We start from the raw sequence: 25,536 nt of genomic DNA on the forward strand, positions 1-25,536 counted from the left end.
CACATGGGAGGCTCCCCCAAGTGCTGGTGACCCAAAGAGAAATAACATACAGTTCCTACCCTTGAGAAGCATAGTCTAGTCTAGAAGGCAGTTAAATAAACAAACTAGAATACAATGTAAGTGCAATGACAGATGTATGATCAGAATTCTATACAAAGCATCTTCCATTCCCACAGTTCCATCATCTTATACACAGCACTAGTCACGTTGCTGAATTTTTGCTTGACTGTCTCCCAGAACACTGTGAGCCCAAGATAAGGGTTGGGAAAGTGGAGGGGAGGGGGAGACACAGACTGTTCTATTCATCTTTGAATCCTTAGTGTCTCACAAAGAAGCTGGCACATAAGGGTGCTCTCTATATTGAATACATGGAGTAATTAACCACACCCTTCCTGGGAGGCTGGGAGGTGACCAAAGAAAGCTAAAATGAGGAGAGGCGCCTGGGTGATGCAGTCGTTAAGCGTCTGCCTTCGGCTCAGGGCGTGATCCCAGGATCCTGGGATCGAGCCCCACATCAGGCTCCTCCGCTGGGAGCCTGCTTCTTCCTCTCCCACTTCCCCTGCCTGTGTTCCCTCTCTCGCTGGCTGTCTCTGTCAAATAAATAAATAAAATCTTAAAAAAAAAAAAAAAGAAAGAAAGAAAGAAAAGAAAAGAAAGCTAAAGTGAGGAAATTGACATTATCACTGAACTTGAAAGTCATCTCCCAGAATGAAAGGGAGACAAATGGCACTAGCAAAGCCCTTAAGAGGAGGAGCAGTTGGGGGAAAGGAGGGGCTAGACAAGCACAGCTGATTTTAGAAAGATGTGCAAAGTAAATTCAAAGCCTGAGTATATTCTAGCACTCCACTCCGTCCTCTCAGGGATACTTGGATGTCCTAAGAGACTCACAGTGAAGAGGTACTTATCCTAGGTCCCCTGTCTACCTATGAAATACACTGAAGAATTCTGACCTAGGAAGGACAGCTATAAATCCTCACACATCACAAGAATAATACGCAAAATTCAGCACTAAGGCTTCTTCATTTTTCATTCACTACAGACCAGGTACTAGCATGCCCAAAATTCAAACAGAATTGAGGATGAGACCATAGTCTTCACTCCCCATAGTCTTGACTCAAAGATGCCAGAGCAATTTATTTTGGGAATGTAAACTGTAATTATTTTGGAAGCGTTCAATAAAAGAAGCTATAGAAAACATGTCTCAGGGGGGAAAAAAAGAAAGGCTCAGTAATTTGGGCCTGGAATGGAATTGTACAGGTAACAATGATTCTGTGAAATATTTTATCTAACAGAACCCATGCTCTTTACCTGACAGAGTCATAATGAACTTCAAGCTTTGTTCTAAACCAAACCCTTAAGTGTGCATAAAGGGCAAAGAATGAAGTCAAAATGAAAACAGTGTATTTCAGTTTGTATTTTTAATTCATGAAAACTTGTTGAAGGGAGATCACACACACACACACTCCTAGCAAGCTGGATTTTCACGCTCCTCTTACCACTATTTCACCTTTGGCCTGTTTTTTAACGAAGAAGCCAGAACCAGGCCACCATAAGCTCTCAGAGGGAAGCCCCTGGATCTGCCACGTGTAGGAGGCAGAGTCGCCCCACCGAGGCTCTGTGCCCTCAGGTGTCTATGGTTGTTGCACGATTTGACCTCATAAAAGGAAAAAAAGATAAACCCTGCTCATGGTTTTACTGAATAAATTGTTTAGAATCTAACATGTATAATTTCAAAAACACAAAAGAGTAAAATAAGCAGAAAATCTGTTCTGTGTTGTCTGAAACTTCCGAACTAAGGAACGTTGACTAGAATATTCTTTGCATTAAATGGCAATGTGTGATTTTACAGCCTATAATAAATAGAAATTCTTTACATCAGGAAAACGGGGTGAAAAGAGAAACCATTATGAATGTGGAATTGAGAAATACCCTAAATACGGTGGAGAACGTCAAGAGACAGAAGCAATATGGAGGAAAAAAATCCTAGTACCAAGAAAGCAGTATACGGTTTCAGTGAAACTCTGGTAACATTCAATTGTGTTTCTGGGGTTGTATAAAATCTACCAGGATGAAAAGCTGACCAGGTTATGCTTTCCACATCAAAATTCATATGTATCTCTATGGGAAATGTTCCATAATGTCAAGTTTGGTGATAAAATAGGTCAGAGCAAGCAAACAAAATTTTCAAAAATTCCTTGACAGTAATATTCGCAGAAAAATATTTTAGCTCAATTGATATTTACTCTGCATAGGGCTAGAAAAATGGAAAAGCTTATAACTTCTTATATTCCTCTTTACTTAGAAACATATCTATTATGAGAAGGGTTACTATATCAAATTCATGCCATGTTATTTGCATCCATTTTTAGTAAAAATATTTACAGATAGGATACCAACATCAAACTTTATATTATCTTTTTAAAATTCAAATTTATTATGGCTTTAAGGAAATATGTGACGAGGCATCCAAGCTCTTTCTAAACTACAACATTTTTTTTAATTGTTCTTTTCAAAGAATGTTGTAAACACTTCAGTTTTCAATATAAAAAGATAACGGAGATGCACAATTCATGATTTTATGTATTCATGCAGAGCGAAGAGGAAATGATGTTGAAACAAACTCCCAACCCCAAATACCTGGGTAATCAAGTCAAATACTTTAAAGCTGATTTGTGTGTGTCTGTCTCTGTGTGTCTGTGTTTGTTGATTATAATTTTTAACTACTATAGGAGCACCCCAAATTGATTGGAAAGCTGCCTGTCTAAACTCTTCAAATTCAACAATTCCATCATTTCTTCCCCATTACAAAACCAGATTTAAACATACCAGAAATGCAGAACCAGTATGACCATTTCTCTCTTCAGCAATAATATCTACTTCCAAATTGGCTAGATCTAAAGCTAATGGAAGTGGAATCTGGCTTCCTCTCAAACCAGCTACAATGAATTCCTATGATCACTGTTTTGGACAGACAGGCCCTGAGGGGTTCCCTCTGGAAAACAGAAACATGAGGTCATTTCCAAACCCACTGCATCAGGAAAGACTTTAGAAAGTTCTCTTGAAGACACACAGTCACCGTTTTTATGCTTCATGCAGCTCAAAGATTGCTCTAGTCTACCATAGCTCTAAATCCAAAAAAAAAATTAGAAAAGGAGTTTCCAGGAAACATTATAAGACCCTACCCAAGGTTGGATTTTAGACTTGGACAAAAAAGAGGTCACCCAAACATTGATTTTTTATTTCTTATTCTGTGAAAAGGCTTCTGAAGACCAACTTTAGCTTCTGTCCAAACTAGGTCCTCAATGCTTGGTGCTCAAGTCTTTTTCAGAAGGTGCAATTATTTCAATTCTGTTCCTGAGGAACCAGTGGGGTTTGTTTTCTCTGGATGTGCTCCCTGTGCCCCCAGAATGTGTAACATTTCCTTTGATCTTCACATCAGTCCTCTGAGATTGGAGAGACAAACCCTCTCCATTTTACTGATGAGTTTATCAGCAGGTGACTTGCCAAGTGGCTTAGTATAAGCAAAGTTATAATGCCAGAACCAAATGCTCAAATCCAGAACTTCATTTTTTTTTTTACACAAAAGCATCAAAAAGAGGTGTGGTTACTAATTGACTAATGAATCTATTTGAACATATGCATGATATAATCCACACATGGGGTATTCCCCTTCGAGCTTGGCCACAATATCCATCTAGACCAAAATCGAGAGTTCACTTGCAAATGATGGCTACAAATTTGCCATTCACCTATGTTAGACACCAAACACCTAATTGGCCCTTGCTAGGAAACTACTTTCCTGCTGGGCAAGAGAAAAAAACTTGAGAACCCACAGCTGCCGTGAGAATGATTTAAAAGAGAAAGTTGATAGAATCATAAAAGCCCAGGGGAGAAAAAGGAATTCCCAAGGAAGTTACAAGGAAATGTATAGAATACTTGTGTTATCTTTAAGATTTTAAACATCAGAAACAAAACCAGCCATATCACTCATGTTTTCCTCTAAACAAATATAAATGTAAATGACTACACTATTTTATAAATGTAAATGACTATATCATGTCATCGATGTAAATGACTATACTATTTAAACTAGAACCCTGTGATTAAAGAGATTTATATTTATATTATGCTTAGTTCCTCTTTATGATTACTGCTTTAAATCTAGCAAAAGAGATTCATCATCCTCCACTTTCACCTGGGGTTTAAAAGTAACTTTCAAAGGCTCAGGGGTTGAGATCTCCCCTCCTTCTCTGGGAGGATACACCGCCCTGGCCTCCTCGCGGTCTGTTTCACTGAGCTCAACAGGGTAGAGCTCGCTGATGGGGCCCAGAGACTCGCTCCTGGCAATGATGTCCACACCCATTTCCCTGACCTCCTCCGCATCTTCGGTCACATCGCCCACAGTTCCGTCTTTAGCCTTCCGAAGGCTACGCATCTTAAAAGCTTCCTTCGAGGGAGCTGCGTTAGAAATGGATTTCTTAAACCTTTCCCCTGACTGTTTCAGCCTCTCTCCTGACTGCCTTAACCTCTCTCCTGACTGCCTTAGCCTTTCTCTCCTCTCTGGGGTCACTATTCTAGTTCTAATTCTGTTCACTTTCTTGTCAAAATTCTGCCGTGTCTTCTGCATGTTTTCTTTGGAAAATGCCTTTTTGATATTATCAATGCGCTCCTTGCCTGACTTTCTAAGCCTGGCAGATCTGCTTTCTTCGACATAATATTCTTCATCTGAAGACAGATCTATGGGAGGGTCAAAGACATCGTCATCGGTCTCTTGATTCTCAGCTAGGCTTCTGTCTTTAACAATAGACAGGGATGTCGGACACCGAATGTCCTCCTGAGGGAGAGAGAAAGGAAGCACATTAGATATCAGTTCTTTTACCTTGTGGCCACACCTTTTCCATCTCCTCCATGGGCGGTGCGCCCTCCGCCTGCTCCTTAACTCTTGGTTTTTTCTCAAGGTTTCTCTCTCCTTGTCTCTTGTTGCTTCGTCTCCCAACCTCAATGGGAACAACCTGATCCCCTCCTCTGCTTTCAGATCCAACAGTAAGCAAACTCACAAATATTTTATCTTTACCTCTTCCCTTCTCCTAAGATGAAGACACACTTCTAAATGACAGACAGATGTTACAGTGATGTAACAGAGACACCTCAACTTAACATGTCCAAGGGGCGCCTGGGTGCCTCTGTTGGTTAAGCATCTGACTCTTGGTTTCAGCTCAGGTCTTTTTTTTTTTTTTTAAGATGTTATTTATTTGAGAGAGCAAGCGAGAGCGCTGAGAGCATGAGCAGGGGGAGGGCAGAGGGAGAAGGAGAAGCAAACTCTCCACTGAGCAGGGAGCCCAACACAAGGCTCAATTCCAGGACCCCAGGATCATGACCTGAGCTGAAGGCAGACGCTTAACTGATTGAGCCACTCAGGCACCCCTTAGCTCAGGTCTTGATCTCAGGGTCCTGAGTTCAAGCCCCACGTTGGGCTCCACACTGGACGTGGAGCCTACTTAAACACAAATAAATTAAATAATAAATAAGTAAAATTTTAAAAAGCTTAATATGTCCAAAAATTAAGGTCCACACAGCATCCTCTCCACAGCTGCTTTTCCTGGGCCTCTCACCACCAACCCCCCTCCAGGTGTCACCCAAATAGAAATCTCAGAATTTTCAACCCAGGTATTTCTTCTCCTTCTCATCCCATACCCAAGAGGTCACCGAGCACCATCGATAACACCGCTTAATAACTCCTGCCCCCTCCTCCTTCCTCCTTGTCTTAATTCAGGTCTCTGTCATCTCAAGCCTGAACTTTTGCAATAATATGTCTACCTCCAAAGCATCACGTAAGTATTTCCTGGGAAAAATTTCTAAAGCACAGCTCTGATCACATCCTTTCTCTACTTTAAAACTTTTGGGAGCTCATCAATACTCGCAGGAGAGTGTTCAGTTCTTTAATATGATTAGAAGGCTCCTCAGTTTGAGCTAAACCTACTTTCCAATCCAGCAACGCACAACCGCTCTCTGCTCCTCAAACAGTGTTTTCATCTCTCCGTGACTTTGTATATTTTCTTACTACCTTTGTTTTTTTGCTTCTTTTAATGCCTTTCATCCCTTTTCAGCTCTGTCAACAAAATCTTCAAGAATCAATTCAAATGTCCCCAACCTTCCCCTCAAGAAGCTAATTCTTTCTCTAATTTACACCAGAATGACACGTCCACACCTCTACTTACAACAGTTAATCACTGTTAGAATTGAACTGGAATTCTACTGATTTATACTGAGGCCTTGACTAAATAATAGGTTCGATGAAAGCAGAGATGTGTCCTATGTTTTACCGTCAGTGTCTATCAGAAAGCCTCGTACAAGGTAGTTATACCAATAAATGACTGTTCAAATAGGGTATACACCTTCGTTCGACAAATAGTTCCTAAGCACCTACCATGCACCAGTCAATGTTCTAGGAACTGAGAACCTCCTGTGAAGAAAACAGAGTAAAAGAGCTTATATTCTTGTAGAGAGAGAAATAAACAAGGTAAATATATATTCTGTTGGGTGGTGGTAAATGCTAAGGCGAAAAATACAGTAGGGAAGCAGGATTTACAGTGACTAAGGAAAATGCTTAGAAAGCCCTCACCGATAAGATGACATCCTAGCCAAGATGGAAAGGTAATGCATATATTCGGGAGGAAAACCAAAACGGCAAGGAAGGCAGTATGATGGGAGCAGAGAGATCAAGGGGCAAGAAGAGGAGGAAAGAGGGTAAGAGAAGTAGTGGGGGAGCCAGCTCATGTAGGGTTCTATATCCAATAATAAGGACCATGGCTCTTATTCTGAGTTTGATAGAAAGTTAAGGATTTTATTTATTTATTTGAGAGAGAGAATGAGCTGGGGGAGGGGCAGAGGGAGAAGCAGACTCCCCGAGGAGCAGGGAGCCCGATACGGGGCTCCACCCCAGGGCCCTGGGATCATGACCTGAGCCGAAGGTGGATGCTTAACCAACTGAGCCATCCAGGCGCCCCTCCCACACTTTTTTTTTTTTTTAAGATTTAATTTATTTATTTGACAGAGAGAGACAGCCAGCGAGAGAGGGAACACAAGCAGGGGGAATGGGAGAGGAAGAAGCAAGCTCTTAGTGGAGGAGCCTGATGTGGGGCTCGATCCCATAACGCCGGGATCACGCCCTGAGCCGAAGGCAGACGCTTAACTACTGCGCCACCCAGGCGCCCCCCCTCCCACACTTTTATCATGAAAATTCTTTTCACTAAACTGGCACCCCTGGTAGGAAGCCCTTTTAAAAGTTTTGAGAATAGTGACATGATTTGACCCATGCTGTAAAAGGATCACTCTGTTGAAAACAAGCCCTAGGGGGTGAGATACGAAGCAAGGAGAGCAGCTGGAGACCACTAAGGTAGTCAGGTGAGAGATGCATGTGGGTGCTGGCAGAGGCCATGCTGAGAAGCAGTCAGATTCCAGATCTCCTGGGAAGGTAGGTGCTAACAGGACTTACCGCTAGATTTGGATGTAGAGTGTTAGCGTCAAAGATGATTTTCAAGTACATGGCCTGAACAACGGGAGGATAGATTTCCAAATAACTGACACAGGGAAGAAAGCAGGAGGAAGAGACTGGAGGGGAAGGTTGGGATCTGAGATGTCAAGTAGGCAGCTGTGTATACGAGCCTGGAATTCAGGAAAGAGGTTTGGACTAGAGTATAAATTTAGGAATCATTTATGTCAAGAACTAAAAATCATGAGGCCAGATGAAAGAGACTCCTAAGAGACTGAGTGAATGGGTCAACACTCAGTGTTACCCAAACTTCTTGGGGCCAAGGTACATTTCGGAATTCAGAGTATTTCAGATTTGGGGAAAACAATATATTACATTACTTTCCCAGTCAGATCTTGGGAAGAAACAATTCTGTGACATGAATATGAATATTCACTCTAAGGTGGGATAAAGAGTATAAACAGTCTTGTGCTATTTCTGGTCAGTTTTGCCACCAAATGGGTTCAGGTCAACCATAGGTCTTGCTACCCAGTATGTTATGAACACTTTTTTAGAAATTTTTGGATTTTGGTGTTTGGACAGATAAATGGATTTTGAACCTATAGTTAAAAAGGAAGAGATGAGGAAGAACCAAAAAGGAGAAATATCGGCCAGCGAGGCAAGATGAAATCCAAGGGAGCAGCACCCTAAGAAACCAAGGGAAAAGAAGTTTCAAGAAGAGAGGAAGGGACCAACTATGTCAGATATGTCAAAGGATGAGGATGAGGACTAGATTTGAGAACATGGCAGACACTGGGGACCCTTGAGAACCAGCCCAGAAACACAACTGCTAAAGAAACCCGATTATTTAAGGATTATTTCCAAAACTAAACAGGCAAAACTTTAAGGGTCATGAGATTTTTTTAAGGGAACCCATGAGTTAAAGTTTCTAAAAGAAACTATGTTCCTATTTGAGATCCAGATTAAATCTGTTCAATCAAAACAAATTAATAAATACGTAAGAAATAGGTTTATTCCAAAACCCATCAGACTGACAGTCAAGAAGGTCCTTTGGAACCTTATTTCTTTGGATACTTGCTTAAAATTAAATTCTTTGGCTACAGGATTGGAGAGTCTAGCAGCTTAAAAAAGAAGAAAAGGCAGGTGGGCGTCTCATAACTCTCTGATGAATCAGTGAGAAGCAGCAAAATATTCCTCTCCTTTCCTGACACCTGCTGCAGAGAGTAGCTTCAGCAACACCAAGTGGGCTGGTACGGCCTGAGAAGGTATAATTAGAATAGGAAGGAGCCAAAGAATAATTACTGCTTCGTAGAGTGAAAAGCCTCACAATCTTGCTATGAAGGAATCAGACATAGCTTAACTCAGGAATCACATACCCTTCTTTTCAATTGCACAAATTGTACAAAATCACGGTTAAAAAGAAAACAAAGGTAGTCAGAGAGAGTACTTGTTACATGGCTCTATTTGTTGCAATTCCTACTGAGTCAGAGATACCACGAGGTAACGATGAATATGCTGTAATAATAATTGAAGATTATGGGGCTTAGTTACAGTTGATTTCCAAATAATTATTATATATCTTTTTTTAAATTTTATTTATTTATTTGTGTGAGAGAGAGAGAGCACGAGTGGGGAGGGAGGGTTGTTCAAAGGGAGGGAGTACGAGAAGCAAACTCCCTGCTGAGCAGGGAGCCTGACCTAGGGCTCGATCCTAGGACCCCAGGATCATGACCTGAGCCAAAGGCAGATGCTTAACCAACTGAGCCACCCATGCACCCCTTATTAGATATCCTTTTATGTAAAAGTCGAGATAAAATGATTTTGTAACAAAGCAAGTACTATGGTCAGAGTAAAGTGGCTTCGATTGAGTATCAAAGTAACATAGCTAGGGGACTTTCAAATACAGAGAAGTCCAGAGCTTATCATTAGGGAATGGCCAAATATCTCATTTGGTAACCGCAGGCATGTGGTTTGTAAGCAAAATTGCTAGAAGAGTTGGTACGACGGCTGGCTTGCATGAGAAGGTCATCAAGGTGAAAGTACGTTCAAAGAGAAATCATAATTGTATGACAAAGAGCAGATAATTCTTTTTTATGTCAATGTCCAGGATTAGGCAAAAGCTCCTGTGGGAGATAAAATGCCAGTAAAGATTGCCCTCAAAAGATGTATCCTGGGAAGACTTTTTGGGGAAAAACCCAAATGGAAACAAAAGTATACTACAGCTGAATTACTCCAGCTTCAAGTCAATTTAGTAGGACAGGTGATCTCACTATAACCACTTATACATACTAACTATGAGAATGAAGTATAAGAACTAATTTTAACTGAGTATAATCATGTGCATACTGTATAGTGGTCTAACAGCTAATGAATCATCAAATCCATTGTTATTTGGCTTCATCTTTTCTCTACAAGCTCTACCGTTATAAAAGACAGCAGCTGCTTACTGACAAACTGCCACTTCCACGAACAACCTAATTTCATAGAACCTTCACAGCACTGTATCTTACAAGGAACGAGATCTGACTTAAATTAGCGCCTCTCAGTAGCTTTTTCATGCTATCTTCTTGTTCAACTAATTATAGGAACTCAAAGAGGAAAAAACAGCAAGTTTCAGGGAATAAATAGGTGAATACAGAAAATCTTAACTGTAAAAAAACAAAAATTATGTCAATAGACAAAAGTCAATTAGAACTTTTCAGAAACGTCCTTTCCTCTAGCCTTTGTAGATCTTGTTTGGTACCTGGTTCTCTCTTTGCACAAGGTTCTCAGGAGAAATGCTAGATACCAAGAATGTTTCCTGGCACGCCCCATGCGAGTGAAGAGTGCAACATAACCCATTCCTGCTAATGCCCTTGGAAGGTGAACTGAAGAATGGATCCTATGTTCTCTAGTACCAAATCTAGATCCCCATTACTTACACTAACACTGGAACTGGCCTCTTTTTCTTAAATAAAACAGGGTCTTTACAGATCCCAAATACTACTCTGCCATCCCAGTGTAATTTTATCAGTCAACAAAGCACGATGGAGACCTGTCTAACGTGTAAACAATGCTGTGGGGCCTTGCGGCCCGCATCCCTCGTGTCTTATAAACATCTGCCTACATATTCCAGCTGCGTTCCTATTTCATTTTGTTTTTACTCTTCAAAGGTTTTTTTCCTATGCATAGGGGTATCCATCCATTTTAAAAATACACTGTGATAACACTGTGTGTGTGTGTGCGTGTGTGTGTGTGTGTATTTATATATCAAAACTTCCCTCCAAAAATGTTGTACCAGTTAATACTCAGTTAATACCCCCACCAGAATATGAAAGTGCTTGGCTTTTTTTTACCTTAAACTCTGAGTATATGTTTTAATCACTGAAAATACTTAAATAGGGAAAAATGGAATTCTGATCATTTATTTTTTGTGTGAACAGTCTGATAATGACTTTCCCATTTTTCTACCACAGGAGGAGAGTTCAACTTTTTCCTTTTGATTTGTAAGAGTTTTAAAATATATTACAGATACCATGCATTTTGCCATGGATGTGTTCCTATTTCAAAAAATATGAATGCCAAACACAGAGTCATATAGGAACACAGCACAATACATAATGCCACACTAAAACTACTATATTAAATAAACGAAGTCAAAAGACTTAGTAATCAAATGGAAGCAATTACTTATATGACTCCCAACATTTGTAAAACTAACAACTATAAACGCACCTGCCTAACTATTCGTTAAGAAATACTTTTTCTTACTATCATCGTAACCTACATATTACCACATGTAAAAATTCCAACGGACAAATAATATTCTGAAAAGTTTACATTTTACTGTTTAGGGCTTTTCTGGCTCTCCCTTATAAAGGGGGGAAACCACCCTGTGGAACTACAGGTCCTCAGTTTCTTTTTTTATACAACAAAGAGGGGTTTTAAACCAAAGCCTTCTTAGATCTCTTCTAGAACTAACATTCTCAGTCTCTGAAAGGGCATCAAGCTGATACGGCTAATGATACCAATATTAAGTTTCAAAGGCAAGAAATAGCCTCAGCTATGATCCACAGTTCCTATTACACAGAATGGTTGAGAAACTCCAAGCACTGATAGGATAGTACATTAGTCAACACAGAAATGGCTTTATCCTGGGATTCTCACTGATAGAGAACTCTACTCCATGAATATACACAATAGTTAGGATATGATGCTGGAAATTTCTCATAGGACTGGTTGGCAATTTAAGGACGTTAAAATTTTGCAGTAACCAAACCAAACGCAGATGGCCAGCTTACCTGGAATATTACCACCCGGAATTTGTTTTTCTTCATTATTTCCTCTTGCTTGGATTCAACTTTTTTCACGTGAATCTGTTGCCTCTCCACCCGGGCCTTCACGTCTTTAATGTGAGCGCTGACTTTTCGAGTTTTCTCGAACAACTTGTTAATGACATAGCCTGTATTGTTGTGTGACTGTGAAAGCTTCAACAGGTCAATCTGGACGGACTTTATGGCGTTTTCCATTTCCCTGTGTCTCTCCTCTAGTCTCTTCTGGCTTGCCTGCACACTGTCCACGATAGTGGCTACTTTGTCCAGCACGGTCACGATGGTAAGAGCAGCGTCTTGGTCTTCATCTTCTGTAACACTCGACAGGCGATTCTGGTGGATTTTATCAGCATTTGAAGCAGACCCATTATGTTCCATTTTAGTTATTTCTCAGTGAAAGATGTCCCACCACAATCAGTTTGGGCACTAAGAGTAAAAAGTTAGCTTGATAACAGGCAACAGGGTTGTTTAAAGGGTTGGAAACCCCACCCCTGGAGACTGGTCAAGTATTTATAACTACAAATACCCACACATGACTGTTCTGCAACATGAACCCTTGCAGAGCACTGGGTACTGTTCCAAACATGCTTGGTGACTGACTAATGGACTCAAATAAGTCTGTGTGGAGAGAAGAGGAAAGCTTTAAAAAAAAAAAGTTCCCCGAAGCCACCATGTTACTGATATTAAGCCGAAAAGCCCAATGACCAAAAAAAGCAAACGCTGCATGTTGGGGGAAGCTTCTGCCTTTAGATAATTTTAAGCAGTATTTGTAAAAGCAAAGGGGAATTTTGAAAAATCTTTTTCTACTTACTTCACATATTAAATGTACTGATTTATCAAGAGCAAAGAACGTGGTAAATAAACACACCAAAACAGAGGCCATATAGTGAAAACATTATATTATAACATGCTTTTCCAAACCAAGTATTAAAATTAATATTTAATTTTGAACATATTCTCAAATTCTACATGCATATATCTAAACTACATGTTAAACAGCTGAATACATTCTACTCACACTTCAGATCTTTAAACACCAACAATCTATTAATATAGCTACTACTACAGGACAAATTTGGATAGAGGTCTTAGATAATTTTTAAGCTCACCTTAAGAGCACCAATCATTAACAATCATTTTTGCATTTTATTCACAAACACGGATACAATTTGTTTATTTATGTTAAAACAAATATTTTCTTAAAAATGAATGTGTATTAAAGTAGTTTAACTGATAGAGTAGGCTTTATTCCAATCTGTTTGTTAAACAGACTATTTTCACAATATCTAAATCTACTTCCCAGTGATCCGTTCCATCTTTGCTACCAGATACTCTTCCGAATTATCAGAATTATTTTTTCAAAGAGAGGAATAATCAAATCCCAACCCATACAGCTTATAAATATTTTACATCTGACACACACAGCTTTACAGTTCATGCGATAGGCAGTGTCTAAAAAATCAGTTACTAAATCTCAAAAACATTTAAATGTCTATTTAAACACAGTGTCTTCTAGATTTTTTATCTTTTTTTTTTTTTGTAAGAAAAGTAATCTGTAAACATCTTTACCTTTAGTTCATGCTTGGTCATTTGTTGTGGTCATTGTGGAAGAAGTGGGTATGACTTTATAACCATTTGTGAAGTGGTCCATCTTTGCAAAAATATTACATTCCATGGGTAAAGAACAAGTCTTAGAATTACCATGTGGTATAAATTTGTGAAATCAATTTCTGTATTTAAAAACATAAAACAAAGACTACTGAACAGTCCAAAACTGTTGTAGCTGAATATTCTAAATACGAGCCAACAGTACTACACTAAAAATGTCCAAAAATAAGGCCTCTGAAATAAATATTTCCATTCTTTAAAAAAAGACATAATAAATGTACATCACATGGTTAGTGTACATATAAAAGTCATCAGTTTAAACCATTCTGGATGACGTATCTGAAGTAAAATGACCTAGGTTTTGCTTCTGTCGCCGTCCTCTGTTGTTTTTAGGGCATTTTCTGTTGAGTTAAAAAAAATAATAATAAAGAAAAGAAAAAGGTCATTTTGTTTAAGGTATTTCAAATGTTTCCGAAGTAATACACGTTTCACACACAAAGCCATATTGAGAAACAGGACGCTGTCTGACGCAAGACAAGCTCAGGACCAACATGTCAGACTGCTCTCTTCCCTACACAGCTGGGAGCTGAGACGGTTAGGCAGAGGATGCAGGTATAAGCACAAGCAAAGCTTACTCCTGGGTCTCTACTGCTGCGTATGCCTCCCTGAGAGGAACGCCTGTCTCTCTTCTGACCTGGCAACTCCCTAGCCACAGTGACTGATAACACATAAACCTTGGAGAGCAGAAAGGATCCTGGCCTCTGTACTTTTCCTGAGCACCATGACACCCCCAAAGTGACAAGAACAGCTTGGATGAAGGAATAATTAGGAAGAGGTACGCATGCACAGGAATGAATACACAGGAAATGCTTAGTGATTTTAGACAATGACTCAAAAGTCGTTCCACACCCTGCTTGGGCAAACAACAGGACCCGATAAAGAACTCTCATGCCAGGGATGAGGGATAGTCCTTGGCCGTCCTCTCATTTTACTGTACCTGTTTCTTGGTGGTGGTATAAAGCTCATTGTACCTGCTCTTGGGCCTGCCCACGAGAAAGCAAACATGGGAACTCTTACTATGCACAAAGGGCTGTGGTATGCAGTGTGGAACAAAGGCACTGGCATGAATTCTGGTAATTCGGAGCTCAGGCTCTGCTAAAAACTAGCTGTGCAACATCTTTTTCTTATACGTGAAATATTAAAAGTTGAACGAACCTCTAGTATCTCTGTCAGAACGGAATTTATAATCTAATGGAAAGAAAGTCTTGCGACAAGGAGTACTCCTAAAGTTCCATGTCTTTAATTCAGTTTCAAAGAGCACTGCTTTGCCTTGACTTAAAAGCCTTGATGGTAACACTTTCATTTCATATACTGTATTTCATAAATTTTATCTCACTAATCCTCCTAAAAACACTTTGAGGGAGACGGTGATGGAATCATCTCCATTTCATGGTTGAGAGGCCAAGCAAACCTCTTTAACTGTCAGCGACTCACCATAACATTGGAAAACCAACTCCCTGGGGCCAGAGTTTTGTCATCTATAAAATAGAGGGGTTTGGCTAGGATAATGCTGGAGGTCCCTGCTATTCTATCGTTCTAAGAGTCTAAAAATATGAAAGAAGATTCCAAGCATAAAAGAAGAAAGTTTTACTCAGGCAGTCTTGATAAGTGAGTCAGTGGGAACATCCTTTTAAAGGGAGATTCCTCACATGTAACAGCCACCACGGGATAAGTGAACAGCTGTCCATAATGGGCTGTGTGGGAGAGGCACTCCTTAAAAATTCAGTGGAGCTAAGTCCAAGTACATAATTATAATATTCTAAATTCATGAAGCAAAGCATCTGAGGGGAGAAAACACCACAATAAGAAGACAGGCCTCAAGGAGAGAGGTATGGTAAATTCATCTCACTGAATGACCCTTCAGTCATGGAGACAGTGGGCAGTGAAGACAGTGTAACACGGATGCAAAAACACAGTGATGTTGAAAGTGTCTATGAAGGCAGTGAATGGATCTGGGGTATCAGCTAGAAGGCAAGGACTTGAAAACTCTCTGTCAGGTAATTTTAACTTAGTAGAATTAGAATTTAGAAGATTATAGCACACTGAGAACAGAAGCAAAGAGCAGGATAAAAGGCTGGTAAGGATTTGTAAAAGGGCTTAGCTATCTCCCTGATCTTGAGTAAGGTACTTCCCCCATCCAGGTCCACAAGTTTCCTTACTTTTCTAGAACAGAAGGGGTTGACTCAAAGCTACGTCCTGCTGACTTGACCATCCTTTGATCTTCTTAAAGATGACACTATCACCAGGCCTCAAAAGCTTCCCTCATCTTTACCTTGTTTCTTTCTTTCATCTTTCAAATAATTTATTACTCCACTCCTGCTTTCCCCAAATAATGCCCTATATGGTTCCCCTAGCTTCACATTTTCTCTCCTCTAGTGAAATTTTGCAGATGACATTCAGATCAACGCTCTGAAAAAATGATTCATACCAAACTGTCCCCCCGACTCTGTTCAAAAGTCCTGTCACTCTAAGAAAATCAAGTCTGAACTTGCTCCCATGCAATGGTCATACCTGGCAAATATATTTCCTGAGATGACTCAACGTAGACCCTCCTCTTGAAGGTTCAGTGGAAAAAGGAATGGTCTGGAAATCAGGCAGCACTGAATCCGAATCCAGGCACTTCCACTTACTAGCTGGATGACCACAGGCAAATTACTTCACCTCTAAGCCTATATTAAATGGCCACAGGCAGCCCTGCTGTCACATGGGTTTCTTCTATTCGCCCTTTCTGCTGTCATTATTTTTTATATCATTACATCCCTATTTTAATCTACTGCCCAATTTTATACCCAGTAGTCTTGCCTAAGGGCAGATCATCTATTCTGTGGAATAAAGTCCACCGACTTCAGCACCTAAATTTTATGAAAAGTACCTGTACTCAGAGAACATTTTTTTTTTTAACAATTTCTAGATTTATCATTTCAGCTCCAGATGGCTGAGAGTACTGAAGGTCTGGCTTCTATCCAGATCCTGGATAGAAGAGCCATAAATCCATTATGGCCTGCCAATATCTGTACTTGATATCCTCTGATCCTCTGCCCAGAATAATGCAGAAAAGTACAGAGATGATGTTGATGGGACTTCTGAACCAAATCTTAAAGGAGGTAGGAAGAGCCTTGCAAGACGAAAAGACACGACACTGGGAAGCAGAAAGACCATATGAACGGGATTTAGTTCGACTTTTCTGGGGCCCAGTTCATTTCTGACTTATACATTTCCACTCAGTTTGGAAAACACCCATTTTATGCCCCCTGTAATCCAAGTATGTCTTTTAATTTAGAGTGTAGTTTTGATACATGCCAATGGTTTTAGTTATGATGGAGAATTTTAGAGATTATTTATGATTGTATTCCAGAAAATGAAGTAATGTAAGACAATGATATAATAAGAAAAGCAGTTTTCTTTCATCTCTGGTTTCTTCCTTTCTTACTACATTTACTATGGATAAAGTATATTCTTAGGGCATAGAACACCTTCCAGCTCCTCGGAGCTTTAAAAATTTCGGCATGGTCCTTCTGCTGCTACCATCATCATCCCTGAGTGCGGTTCTAAGGTCCCTAAATTCCTTTATGCTACTGAATATTCTCATGCTCCCTCTGCCTGCAGTGCAGCTACTTGTAACCCTAAGAATGAGTTCTTGCCCATATTCTAAAGAAGCAAAATAAGAAGGGGTGAGACCTACATAGAAATCTTAGGCAAGTGATCCTAGGATTTTTTTCCTAATAGACTGGAGGGCTTAAGGCACCTATCATTCTGAGTGTGCTTCAAGGTTCTTCTTTAATTTAGTAGCTACCCACCTCTAATTTAAGGTTGGTATTTCTTAAGTCATTACCTACCTTGTTATGCACATGACAATCGCTACTATAATAGCAATCTGCACAGCTCCAATAATTGCTGCAATAAGCACATGAGTGAGCTTTTGCCTACTTGGCACAACATAGAGAATACTAAAGTCCGTCTTTTCACAGTGCTGTCCAGTGTAACCGGATTCACATCTGAAAGAGGGAGGAGGGGAGAAAGATTCCTATGAGAATTACAAATTTCAGGAATTCTAGGTTTTCAAATAAATACATACAAAAGAATGATAAATTTATACTGAAAAACCATTGCCATTTGCGTATTTCCTTAAACTCTACTCAATATGTCTGTTTCACATAGTGCTTCTTTTATCTATCATTATAGGGCAGTAATTTTAAAGTTGCTGAATGGTCTTTATTACCTTCATTTAAAAAATAGGTACATGATAGTACATTCAGTGGCTATAAGATAGCTAACATCTATTCCTCACTCTAAGACATATCTGTTATCTTCCATTTTTCACAATTATGAATGAGGTATGGCAAACATTTGTTAACATTTGTTAACATTTCTATATTTAGTGTTATTCCTTAGGTTAGGTACTTGGAAATGGGAGCACTGAATAAATAGGTATAAACATTTACAGTTCTCCGAACATAGCACCAAATTATATTTAACACGCTTTCAGTATACATAAATATAATCATTTAAGATGTAGGGGGGAAAGAAAAATCAGTTATTAATGACAGAAGCATAGCCAAGCAGCCAAGTAGGTGCTAATCTTAGAAATTATCTGAATTCCAAGTAAAAGTAAATAAAAAGGCAACAACATCAGCTGATGATAATAATTTGACAGGGGGAAACATTTAAGATATTTAACAGAAATTTCACATGTTTTAGCTGACAGAAGTGTAATGTATAAATTAGCCAGCCTTCGGTTAGAGCTGATTAATAAAACCTCTGAAGTGTAAGGATAGCATAGTTATTAACATCCCACACTTCATTTCAAAAAAAGATTTTTTAATAGAGCACGCATAAAGAAACCCGGGAGTAGGGAAATAGGAAGCCAGGGGTGATGTGAGTCCACTAATTCCATCCCTGAGGTTCCTACACACCTGCCAGAAAGTTTCACATTGAGCTCTAAGTTTACTAGCAGACAAAAAAAGAAAGAAAGAAAGAAAGAAAGAAAGAAAGAAAGAAAGAAAGAAAGAAAGAAAGAAAGAAGGAAAGAAAGAAAGAAAGAAATAGTAGTAAGGTAGATTAAGAGATCATGGAATGGAATTGAGAGCACAGAAGTACACCCATTCATCTATGGTAAACTGATTTTTAACAAGGGTGCTAAGACCATTCAATGAAAAAAAAAAATCTCTTCAACAAAAGCTGCTGGGACAACTGGACATCCACACGAGAAAGAATGAAGTTGGACCCTTTCTTCACAACATACCCAAAAAATAATTCAAAATGCATCACAGATCTAAATAGAAGAGCTAAAAAGCTATAACACTCTTAGGAAAAAAAAAAAAAAGAAGTAAATCTTCATGATCTGGATTAGGCAATGATTTCTCAGATATGATACCAAAAGCAAAAACAACAACAAAAAAGTTAAACTGGATTAAATCAAAATTAAAATCTTTGGTGTTTAAAGACACGATCAAGAAAGTGAAAAGATAACCAAAAGAGGAGAACATCTCTGCAAATTATTTATCTGATTAGAGATTTGTATCTAGAATACATTGAAAAACTATTACAAACTCATTACCAAAAAGAAAAAAAATTACAAAATGGGCAAAAAATCTAATTAGACATTTTTCCAAACAAGATATACAAATGGCAAATGAGCCCATGAAAAGATAGCAACATCATTAGTGTTAATGGAAATGCAAATCAAGACCACAATAAGATACCACTCCATACCCACTAGAACGGCCAGAATCAAAAAGTCAGATAATATCTGTTGGCAAAGATACTGTAGGGAATGAAAAACGGCCAAGCCACTTGGGAGAACAGTCTGGCAGTCCTCAAAAGTTAAACCAGTTACCATTTGGCCCAGCAATTCCATTCCTGGACACTTACCCAGCTGAAAGTAACACAAGTCCACACAAAAACTTGCAAACAATTACTCAGGGCACCATTATTCATTAACAGCCAAAAAGTGGAAACAATCCAAATATTCATCAATTGGTAAGCAGATTACAAACTGTGGTATTATAAGGAACAAAGTACTGACACCTGCTACAACATGGATAAACCCTGAAAACATGATGCTCAGTGAAAGAAGCCAGACACAGAAGACCACGTTCTACAAGTCCACTGAAATGAAATGTCCAGAACAGGCAGATCAATAAAGACAAAATAGATTAGTGATTGTCTAAGACTAAAGGGGACAGGGAGATTTGGGGGTAATAGCTAAAGGACACAGAGTTTCATCAGGGGCTGATGAAATGTTCTAAAATTGATTGTGGTGATTGCAAAATTGAGAAAAATATTAAATATTAAAAACCACCGGTTAAAAAAAAAGAAGAAGAGGGGGGCCTGGGTGGGTCTATCTGCCTTCAGTTCACGTCATGACTCTGAGGTCCTGGGATCGAGCTCTATGTAAGCCTCCCTACTCAGCGGGGAATCTGCTTCTCCCTCTCCCTCTGCCCCTCCCCCTGCTGACGCACACACACTCTCTCTCTCATATAAACAAATAAAATCTTAAAAAAAAAAATGAAAAAAAGTGGTAAAATCATTAACATAAAATACAATCTCTACAAAATAAAATCAAACCAGTTGTTCAAAAGAACCACGGTGACTATTATTATTAGATTCAAGGGGATTTTATCTCATTGGTCCTGATTTAAAGAGGGCACTTTCTGATACAGTGAACATCAACCTCAATAATATAGCTGTAATAAATTCAACGATATAATGAACTCTTACAGGATTTTTTAAATAATGCCTTTTGTGGTAGGCTAATGGTGAAAAGTTAAAGCTCAATAAAATAAAAACAGTTCCATGGGGAGCTTAACAGTGTCCTAGATACGCAGCTCTCTGACAGTTTAGCTTAATCCAAAGATTAAAATCAGAATATCAAAAAGAACGTATAGGCCATATATTATTCAGGCAATCCTCTCTGGATATTATTTTCTGCAACTGACTTTTGGGTTATACTCTCCAAATATCTGAAGTAATAACTTCTAGGTTATTACTACTTCTGTGATTGTGACCAGGCATTTGGTCCTCTACACCCTCTAGTCTTTCATCCCACACGCCGTCCATAATAATCTCATTCACCACCATGGCCTCATGTGCTGATTCATCCACTCATCCATTTCCTGAGCATGTGACATGTGCCAAGTACTGAAGGAGGTATTTGGGATACATCAGTGAGCAAAACAAATGAAGATCTCCTTGATCTGATTGGGGGAGGGAGGGTCCATAAACACGGTAAGTAAATTAAACGGTATTCTTAAAGGCTGATATGTACTACACAAAGAGAGAGAAGAGAGTGAAGGGAAATGATGAGTGCCAGTTATAGGCCAGGAAGGGAGGGTTGCAATTTTAAACAAGATGGTCAGGGTAGTCTTCGTTAAGAAGGTGATGTGTGAGTGAAGACACGAAGGAGGTGAGGGAATCTGCCATGTGGACAACAGGAAGGAGAACATAGTGGATAAAGGAAGAGTCCATGCAAAGACCTGAGAAGGGAGCGTGAGATATGGCGTGTCCAAGAATCGCAAGTGTGGCTGGCGTGGAATGGGCAAGCTGAAGGGAAGGAGGGGACCAAGACAGAGAGGTGAAGGGGCCAAATTGTGTAGGGCTCCTGCACTCGGTGACACAGAGGAGTGACTGGGAAGGTTTTAGCAGAGACATGACATGAACTGACTTTCATTTGAAGTCTCCGTTCAGCTGCTGTGTTGAATATGAACTGTAGGATACAATCGGAGAGGCTGCTGCAATAATGCCAGAGAGAGAAAATGGTGACCTGGACTAGGAGTGAGAAGAACTCAAATTCTGGATATATTCTGAAATAGAGATAACAGGATTTCTCAAGTGCCTGGGTATGGAGTATGAGAGAGAGAAGTCAAAGATGTAGCAAAGGTGTTTTACCCAAGCAAAGGAAAAGGTGGAGTTGACATCAACAGAGATGAAGAAGGTTGAGAGAAGGCAGATCAGGAGATCAGCTTAGGTCCTACTTAAATTAAGGAGTCAAGACATCCATGCAAAAATGTCAAGGAGGGAGAGTCTATCAGTCTATGAATCTATGAGTCTCAAGTTGAGGAGAGAGGTCTGGGATTTATGCAAAGCAGGAGTCATCAGCATATGTCATGGAAAGCCCTGAGGCTGGGTGGCATCACTAAGGAAGAGGACCAGGACTAGATCTTGGTGCATTCCAACACTAGGAGGTCAGGGAGCAAAGGGGAACCAGCCAAGAAGATGCAAAGGAATGGCCAGTGAGGCAGCAGAAAACAGAGAGAGAATGCAATCCCTAGAGGAAGTGAAGAATGCATATCACAAAGGAGGGAGCAATCAACCATATCAAATGCTCCTGGTTGTTGAAAAGCTTATTCGGGTGGATTCAAGAGAGATGGGAAGTGAGGAGCTGGAGACAGAGCACAGGCAACTCTTCTGAGTTCCACAAAGAAAAGAAACGGGATGGTCGCTGGTAGGACAGTGAAGGTTTTTTTCCAAGATAGAAGAAATGAAAATATAAATATACTATAATTATATATAAAAGAATATAAATATTAATATATATAAATTGTCTATATTATATATATGTGTGTATACATGTATTTGTGTGTGTGTGTGTGTGTGTGTGTGTGTGTGTGTGTGTGTGTATAAAAGAATACATGAAACACGGAAAGGGGGGGAGTACTTCTGGGAGGTGAGAGTAAAAAGTCTGTGGGAATTCTTCATATTGCTCCAGTGTTCTCAGTGACCTTGGAAACAGGACGATCAGCTAAGGATGAGGGGTACTGACAATCTGAAGAGACGGGTGACAGTAGAGAGCTTGCATCTAGGACAGACGAATGAATGGACTGCAGTTCAGAAAGCCAACTTGGCAGTTTGTAGGCCCCACTTTTGAGTATAAACATCAGTGAGATGCATTAACCTACTTTTCAACAACAGCCATGTTCAGCCGGATGGGTAGGCAGTATAGCTGCATACATATACAGTAGGCAGTAAGGCATGAATCAGGATTATAGTTTTGTCAAGTGAGTATGATAAAGCAAGAGAGGAACTACCATGACTAACCATGGAGTTTAAGCTGAATAAGGAGGGGATGAAGACACCCAAGGGGCGAGGGACACGGAAAAGGTGATATGATCGATAGAATGGAGGCCTAGAGGCATGGAAGCAAGGCTGGGTAGGAACTACAATGGATATGTTAGGGTAGAATGATTCCGAAATGTATGCCTCCAAACCGCATCTGTCTCATGAATTCTCAACCCAATAATATCCAGCAGCCTACTAGACATCTGTAAGTGGCTCCCCCACAGGCACCTGAGACCAAGCATATTACACTGAACATCATTTCCCCCCAAAGCTCCTCTCTCTTCCCACTCCCTTTCTCCATTCAATTCTGCCTTAGCCAGAAACCCAGGAAAACTCTTGACTCTTCCTTCCCACAACCCTCCACCAGGTCCCACACACCCAACTGGTCACCAAAACCTAGGGGTTGAATCACCATATCTTCTCTCTGCAATTCATCTGCTGATCTCAGTGCCACTATCACTCCTTCACTTAGTTCAGGTTCTCACTTCTTACTAACATTCAGTCTCCTGATCCATTTTCCACAAAACCACCAGAGTGGCTTTCACATCTGATCACAACTTTCTTAACTTACAGCCTTAAGTGGCTTCTCACTGCCTTTAAGATAAAGGGCAAGTTCCTGGAGTGGCACAAATATTCCTGTGTAAGACCTGCCCCTCTTCTCACAATGTCACTCACCCTCCTCAGGCTGAACTTCCTGGTCTGAAGTCCCAAATCATCTTGTGTATATCTCTCTGTGTATGGCAGCATTTTTCATATTATATTTTAACTGCTTTATTATTAGTCTCTTCTACCAAATAGTAGGGTTTTTGGAAGCCAAGATCCCTGGGTCCCTGTCATATTTGAATTTGAGACCCCAAGCCCAGGAAGAATTTGGTACAAAGTAAGTAATAAATAAACAAACAAATTAACGGTGGGATAATGCTAGAAAATTCTAACCTAATAATAGGACTGTGGCTAATGGTTGTTCATCCCGACCTGCTTACTGCTACCCAAACACGTCTATCTACTAGTCGAAGTACATGTGATATTATGGCCTGATTCTTATAGACTTTGAAAATTCTTAAAGAAAAAGATCTACTGTTTTTTAGGAGTTATAAGAGTGCAGAAAAGAGATTCTTCGGCATTTAAGAAACATCTCTGGTCTGAAGAAGAAGGAAAAGCTGATCATTATCACATGGCATTCAAAAAATAGTTACTGAGTAGCTACTGGGCTAGGTCCCACCCTAGGTACTGGGAGGACAGGGTCAGCAAAACAGAATCCCTAACTGAACAGTACTTACAACCTACTAACATCAATTGCTATTTATTAAATACATACTGAGGACCAGGTATTGTGCTAAGCACTTTGCATATATTATCTCATTTAATTTTAGCAACAATTTAAATTTAGCAACAATTTTAGGAGACAGGTACTATTATTATAATTTTAGAAATGAGAAAAGGAGGCTTAAAAATTTAAGTAACTTCTGAAGGGCACAGTCAATAACTGGTCAAGCCAGCATACCGGCTTCCAAAGCCTTTAACCGCTATACCATTCAATCCTCTCACTGTCAATTACTACAAAAGTAAATACTGCAAAGTGACCTGGTATCACTTCATTATCAGGACATCGTCCTCTCTCATCCCTCACTTTTAGATATCTTGAAAGATGCCCTATCCTAAGAGAACAACACGATCTGAACTTCTATCAAGATAAGTACGCCACCGTGGGACAAATATGAGGAATCCATCAAATGATTTTGTTTTAAAACTGGCCTGTTCCCCTTTGTACAGCTGTATTTTTCTAACGTGCAAGAAAGGGAAGGTGGGAGTAGAGCGACAGCTCCGTAAAAGTCAAGGGGCACTTTCAATCAAGAAAAAGTCAAAAGCTTAACAAAGAATTGTTTAACCATTAACAATTTATAGTATTTTGTTTTGTTTTTTAAGCAGGAGGAGAGGAGGAAAAAGAAAAAGCCAGGAGAAGGGAGCTAAGGGTAGAGGGACCAGGAGACCTGATTTCAAACAGCTTTCTTCTACTTTCTGGAGAGAAAGATTCACTGGCTCCTAGGTTGACAGAACAAAAGAAAAGTATAATAATTTTCCATGTTTTGATGTTTTGACTAAGAAAGGGGAAAAAAGGATTCTGGCCAAACTGCAGGAGGCACGAATGCGCAGAATGATAGCAATCTCCCCTTTTCTATGGAAACATTACCTGGCTAATGAGACCAACCTGAGGTAGCAGATGAGCTCCCAGCAAACAGGGAACAGCAAAAAGCATTACCATCATTAGGCTGAGAGTCAGGAAATCTAAGATCTAGTTTTGCTGCTGCTGACCTTGAACAAGTCACATAACCTCTCTGGCATCAGACAGTTGAAGATTTACACCTTTCCCATTTCCACTTCTCTCCTCACACCTGGTTCCACATCCCCATTCCCTTATTTTTAGAAATCTATTTTAGCTCATGTTTTATTTGAGTTACATGTTCTCTGTTCTTAACACATTCTTTAGTCTCTAAATCACCTTGTGACAGATTGCCTAAAAACCAAAATAGTGCTGGAATATGGCATATTTTTACATGAAAAATGTATTAAAAATGTTAAGTCCATAATCTTAAAACCCTAATATGACATCTGGTTTTGATTTTGCATATTATACTTGCCAGTTTTTTCCGAATGATGCCGCTAATTTATTTTTTGACTCAATTGCAAATAAATATTACTTTTTGGTAATATTTAATCCATATGTCATTGCTTTCTATAGAGCAGTGACTGAAGGGAAACATTCCTCACCTCTGACCTGGAGGTGTTGACCTACCTACAAGAAGCCTTCTGAGTCGAATAGATGAATTCACACTTCCCATGGATGCAGTAACCATTGAGGTTTTCGGGGCAAGGCATGTGGTTTCCAATATAAACATCTTCTCTTTGATCACTAGCATCTTAAAAGAACATAAACCAGGTCAATAAATAGTGAAAAGCAAACAGAAAGGAACTTTTTCAAAGGTTCTGATAACAAATAAATTTGCAGGG

At 39.6% G+C, this 25,536-nt stretch overlaps 2 protein-coding genes across 5 annotated transcripts in view; both read right to left on the reverse strand.

Moving 5' to 3' along the window:
* Positions 1–1,401: 1,401 nt before the first annotated feature.
* CAVIN4 (caveolae associated protein 4) lies at positions 1,402–12,295 on the reverse strand. Its single transcript, XM_045780703.2, has 2 exons — positions 11,773–12,295; positions 1,402–4,834 (listed from the first exon to the last, which is right to left on the reverse strand). The coding sequence occupies exons 1-2, from the start codon at positions 12,178–12,180 to the stop codon at positions 4,148–4,150; spliced, it is 1,095 nt and encodes a 364-aa protein (XP_045636659.2). The 5' UTR covers positions 12,181–12,295; the 3' UTR covers positions 1,402–4,147.
* A 389-nt stretch (positions 12,296–12,684) lies between these two features.
* LOC123781148 (tomoregulin-1) overlaps positions 12,685–25,536 on the reverse strand; it is a 115,025-nt gene continuing 102,173 nt past the window's right edge. For all 4 annotated transcript variants that reach the window (XM_087869516.1, XM_087869517.1, XM_087869518.1 and 1 more), the window contains 3 exons: positions 25,322–25,445; positions 17,307–17,465; positions 12,685–13,811 (listed from right to left, as the gene is read on the reverse strand). In XM_087869516.1, the coding sequence (XP_087725642.1) occupies positions 13,727–13,811; positions 17,307–17,465; positions 25,322–25,445 (368 nt within the window). In that variant the 3' untranslated portion in view covers positions 12,685–13,726. The remainder of the gene's footprint in view (positions 13,812–17,306; positions 17,466–25,321; positions 25,446–25,536) is intronic.

Source organism: Ursus americanus, chromosome 18 (assembly GCF_024610735.1).
Source record: "Ursus americanus isolate L20-20 chromosome 18, mUrsAme1.1.p, whole genome shotgun sequence".
Classification (NCBI taxonomy): domain Eukaryota; kingdom Metazoa; phylum Chordata; class Mammalia; order Carnivora; family Ursidae; genus Ursus; species Ursus americanus.

What these genes read in the sequence shown, in the direction of transcription:
- CAVIN4 (XM_045780703.2), bottom strand. Translation starts at nt 12,180, where the DNA reads ATGGAACATAATGGGTCTGCTTCAAATGCTGATAAAATCCACCAGAAT. An exon ending in TCCGGGTGGTAATATTCCAG is followed by an intron (nt 4,835 to 11,772) that starts GTAAGCTGGCCA and finishes TCTCTCCCTCAG; the next exon opens with GAGGACATTCGGTGTCCGAC.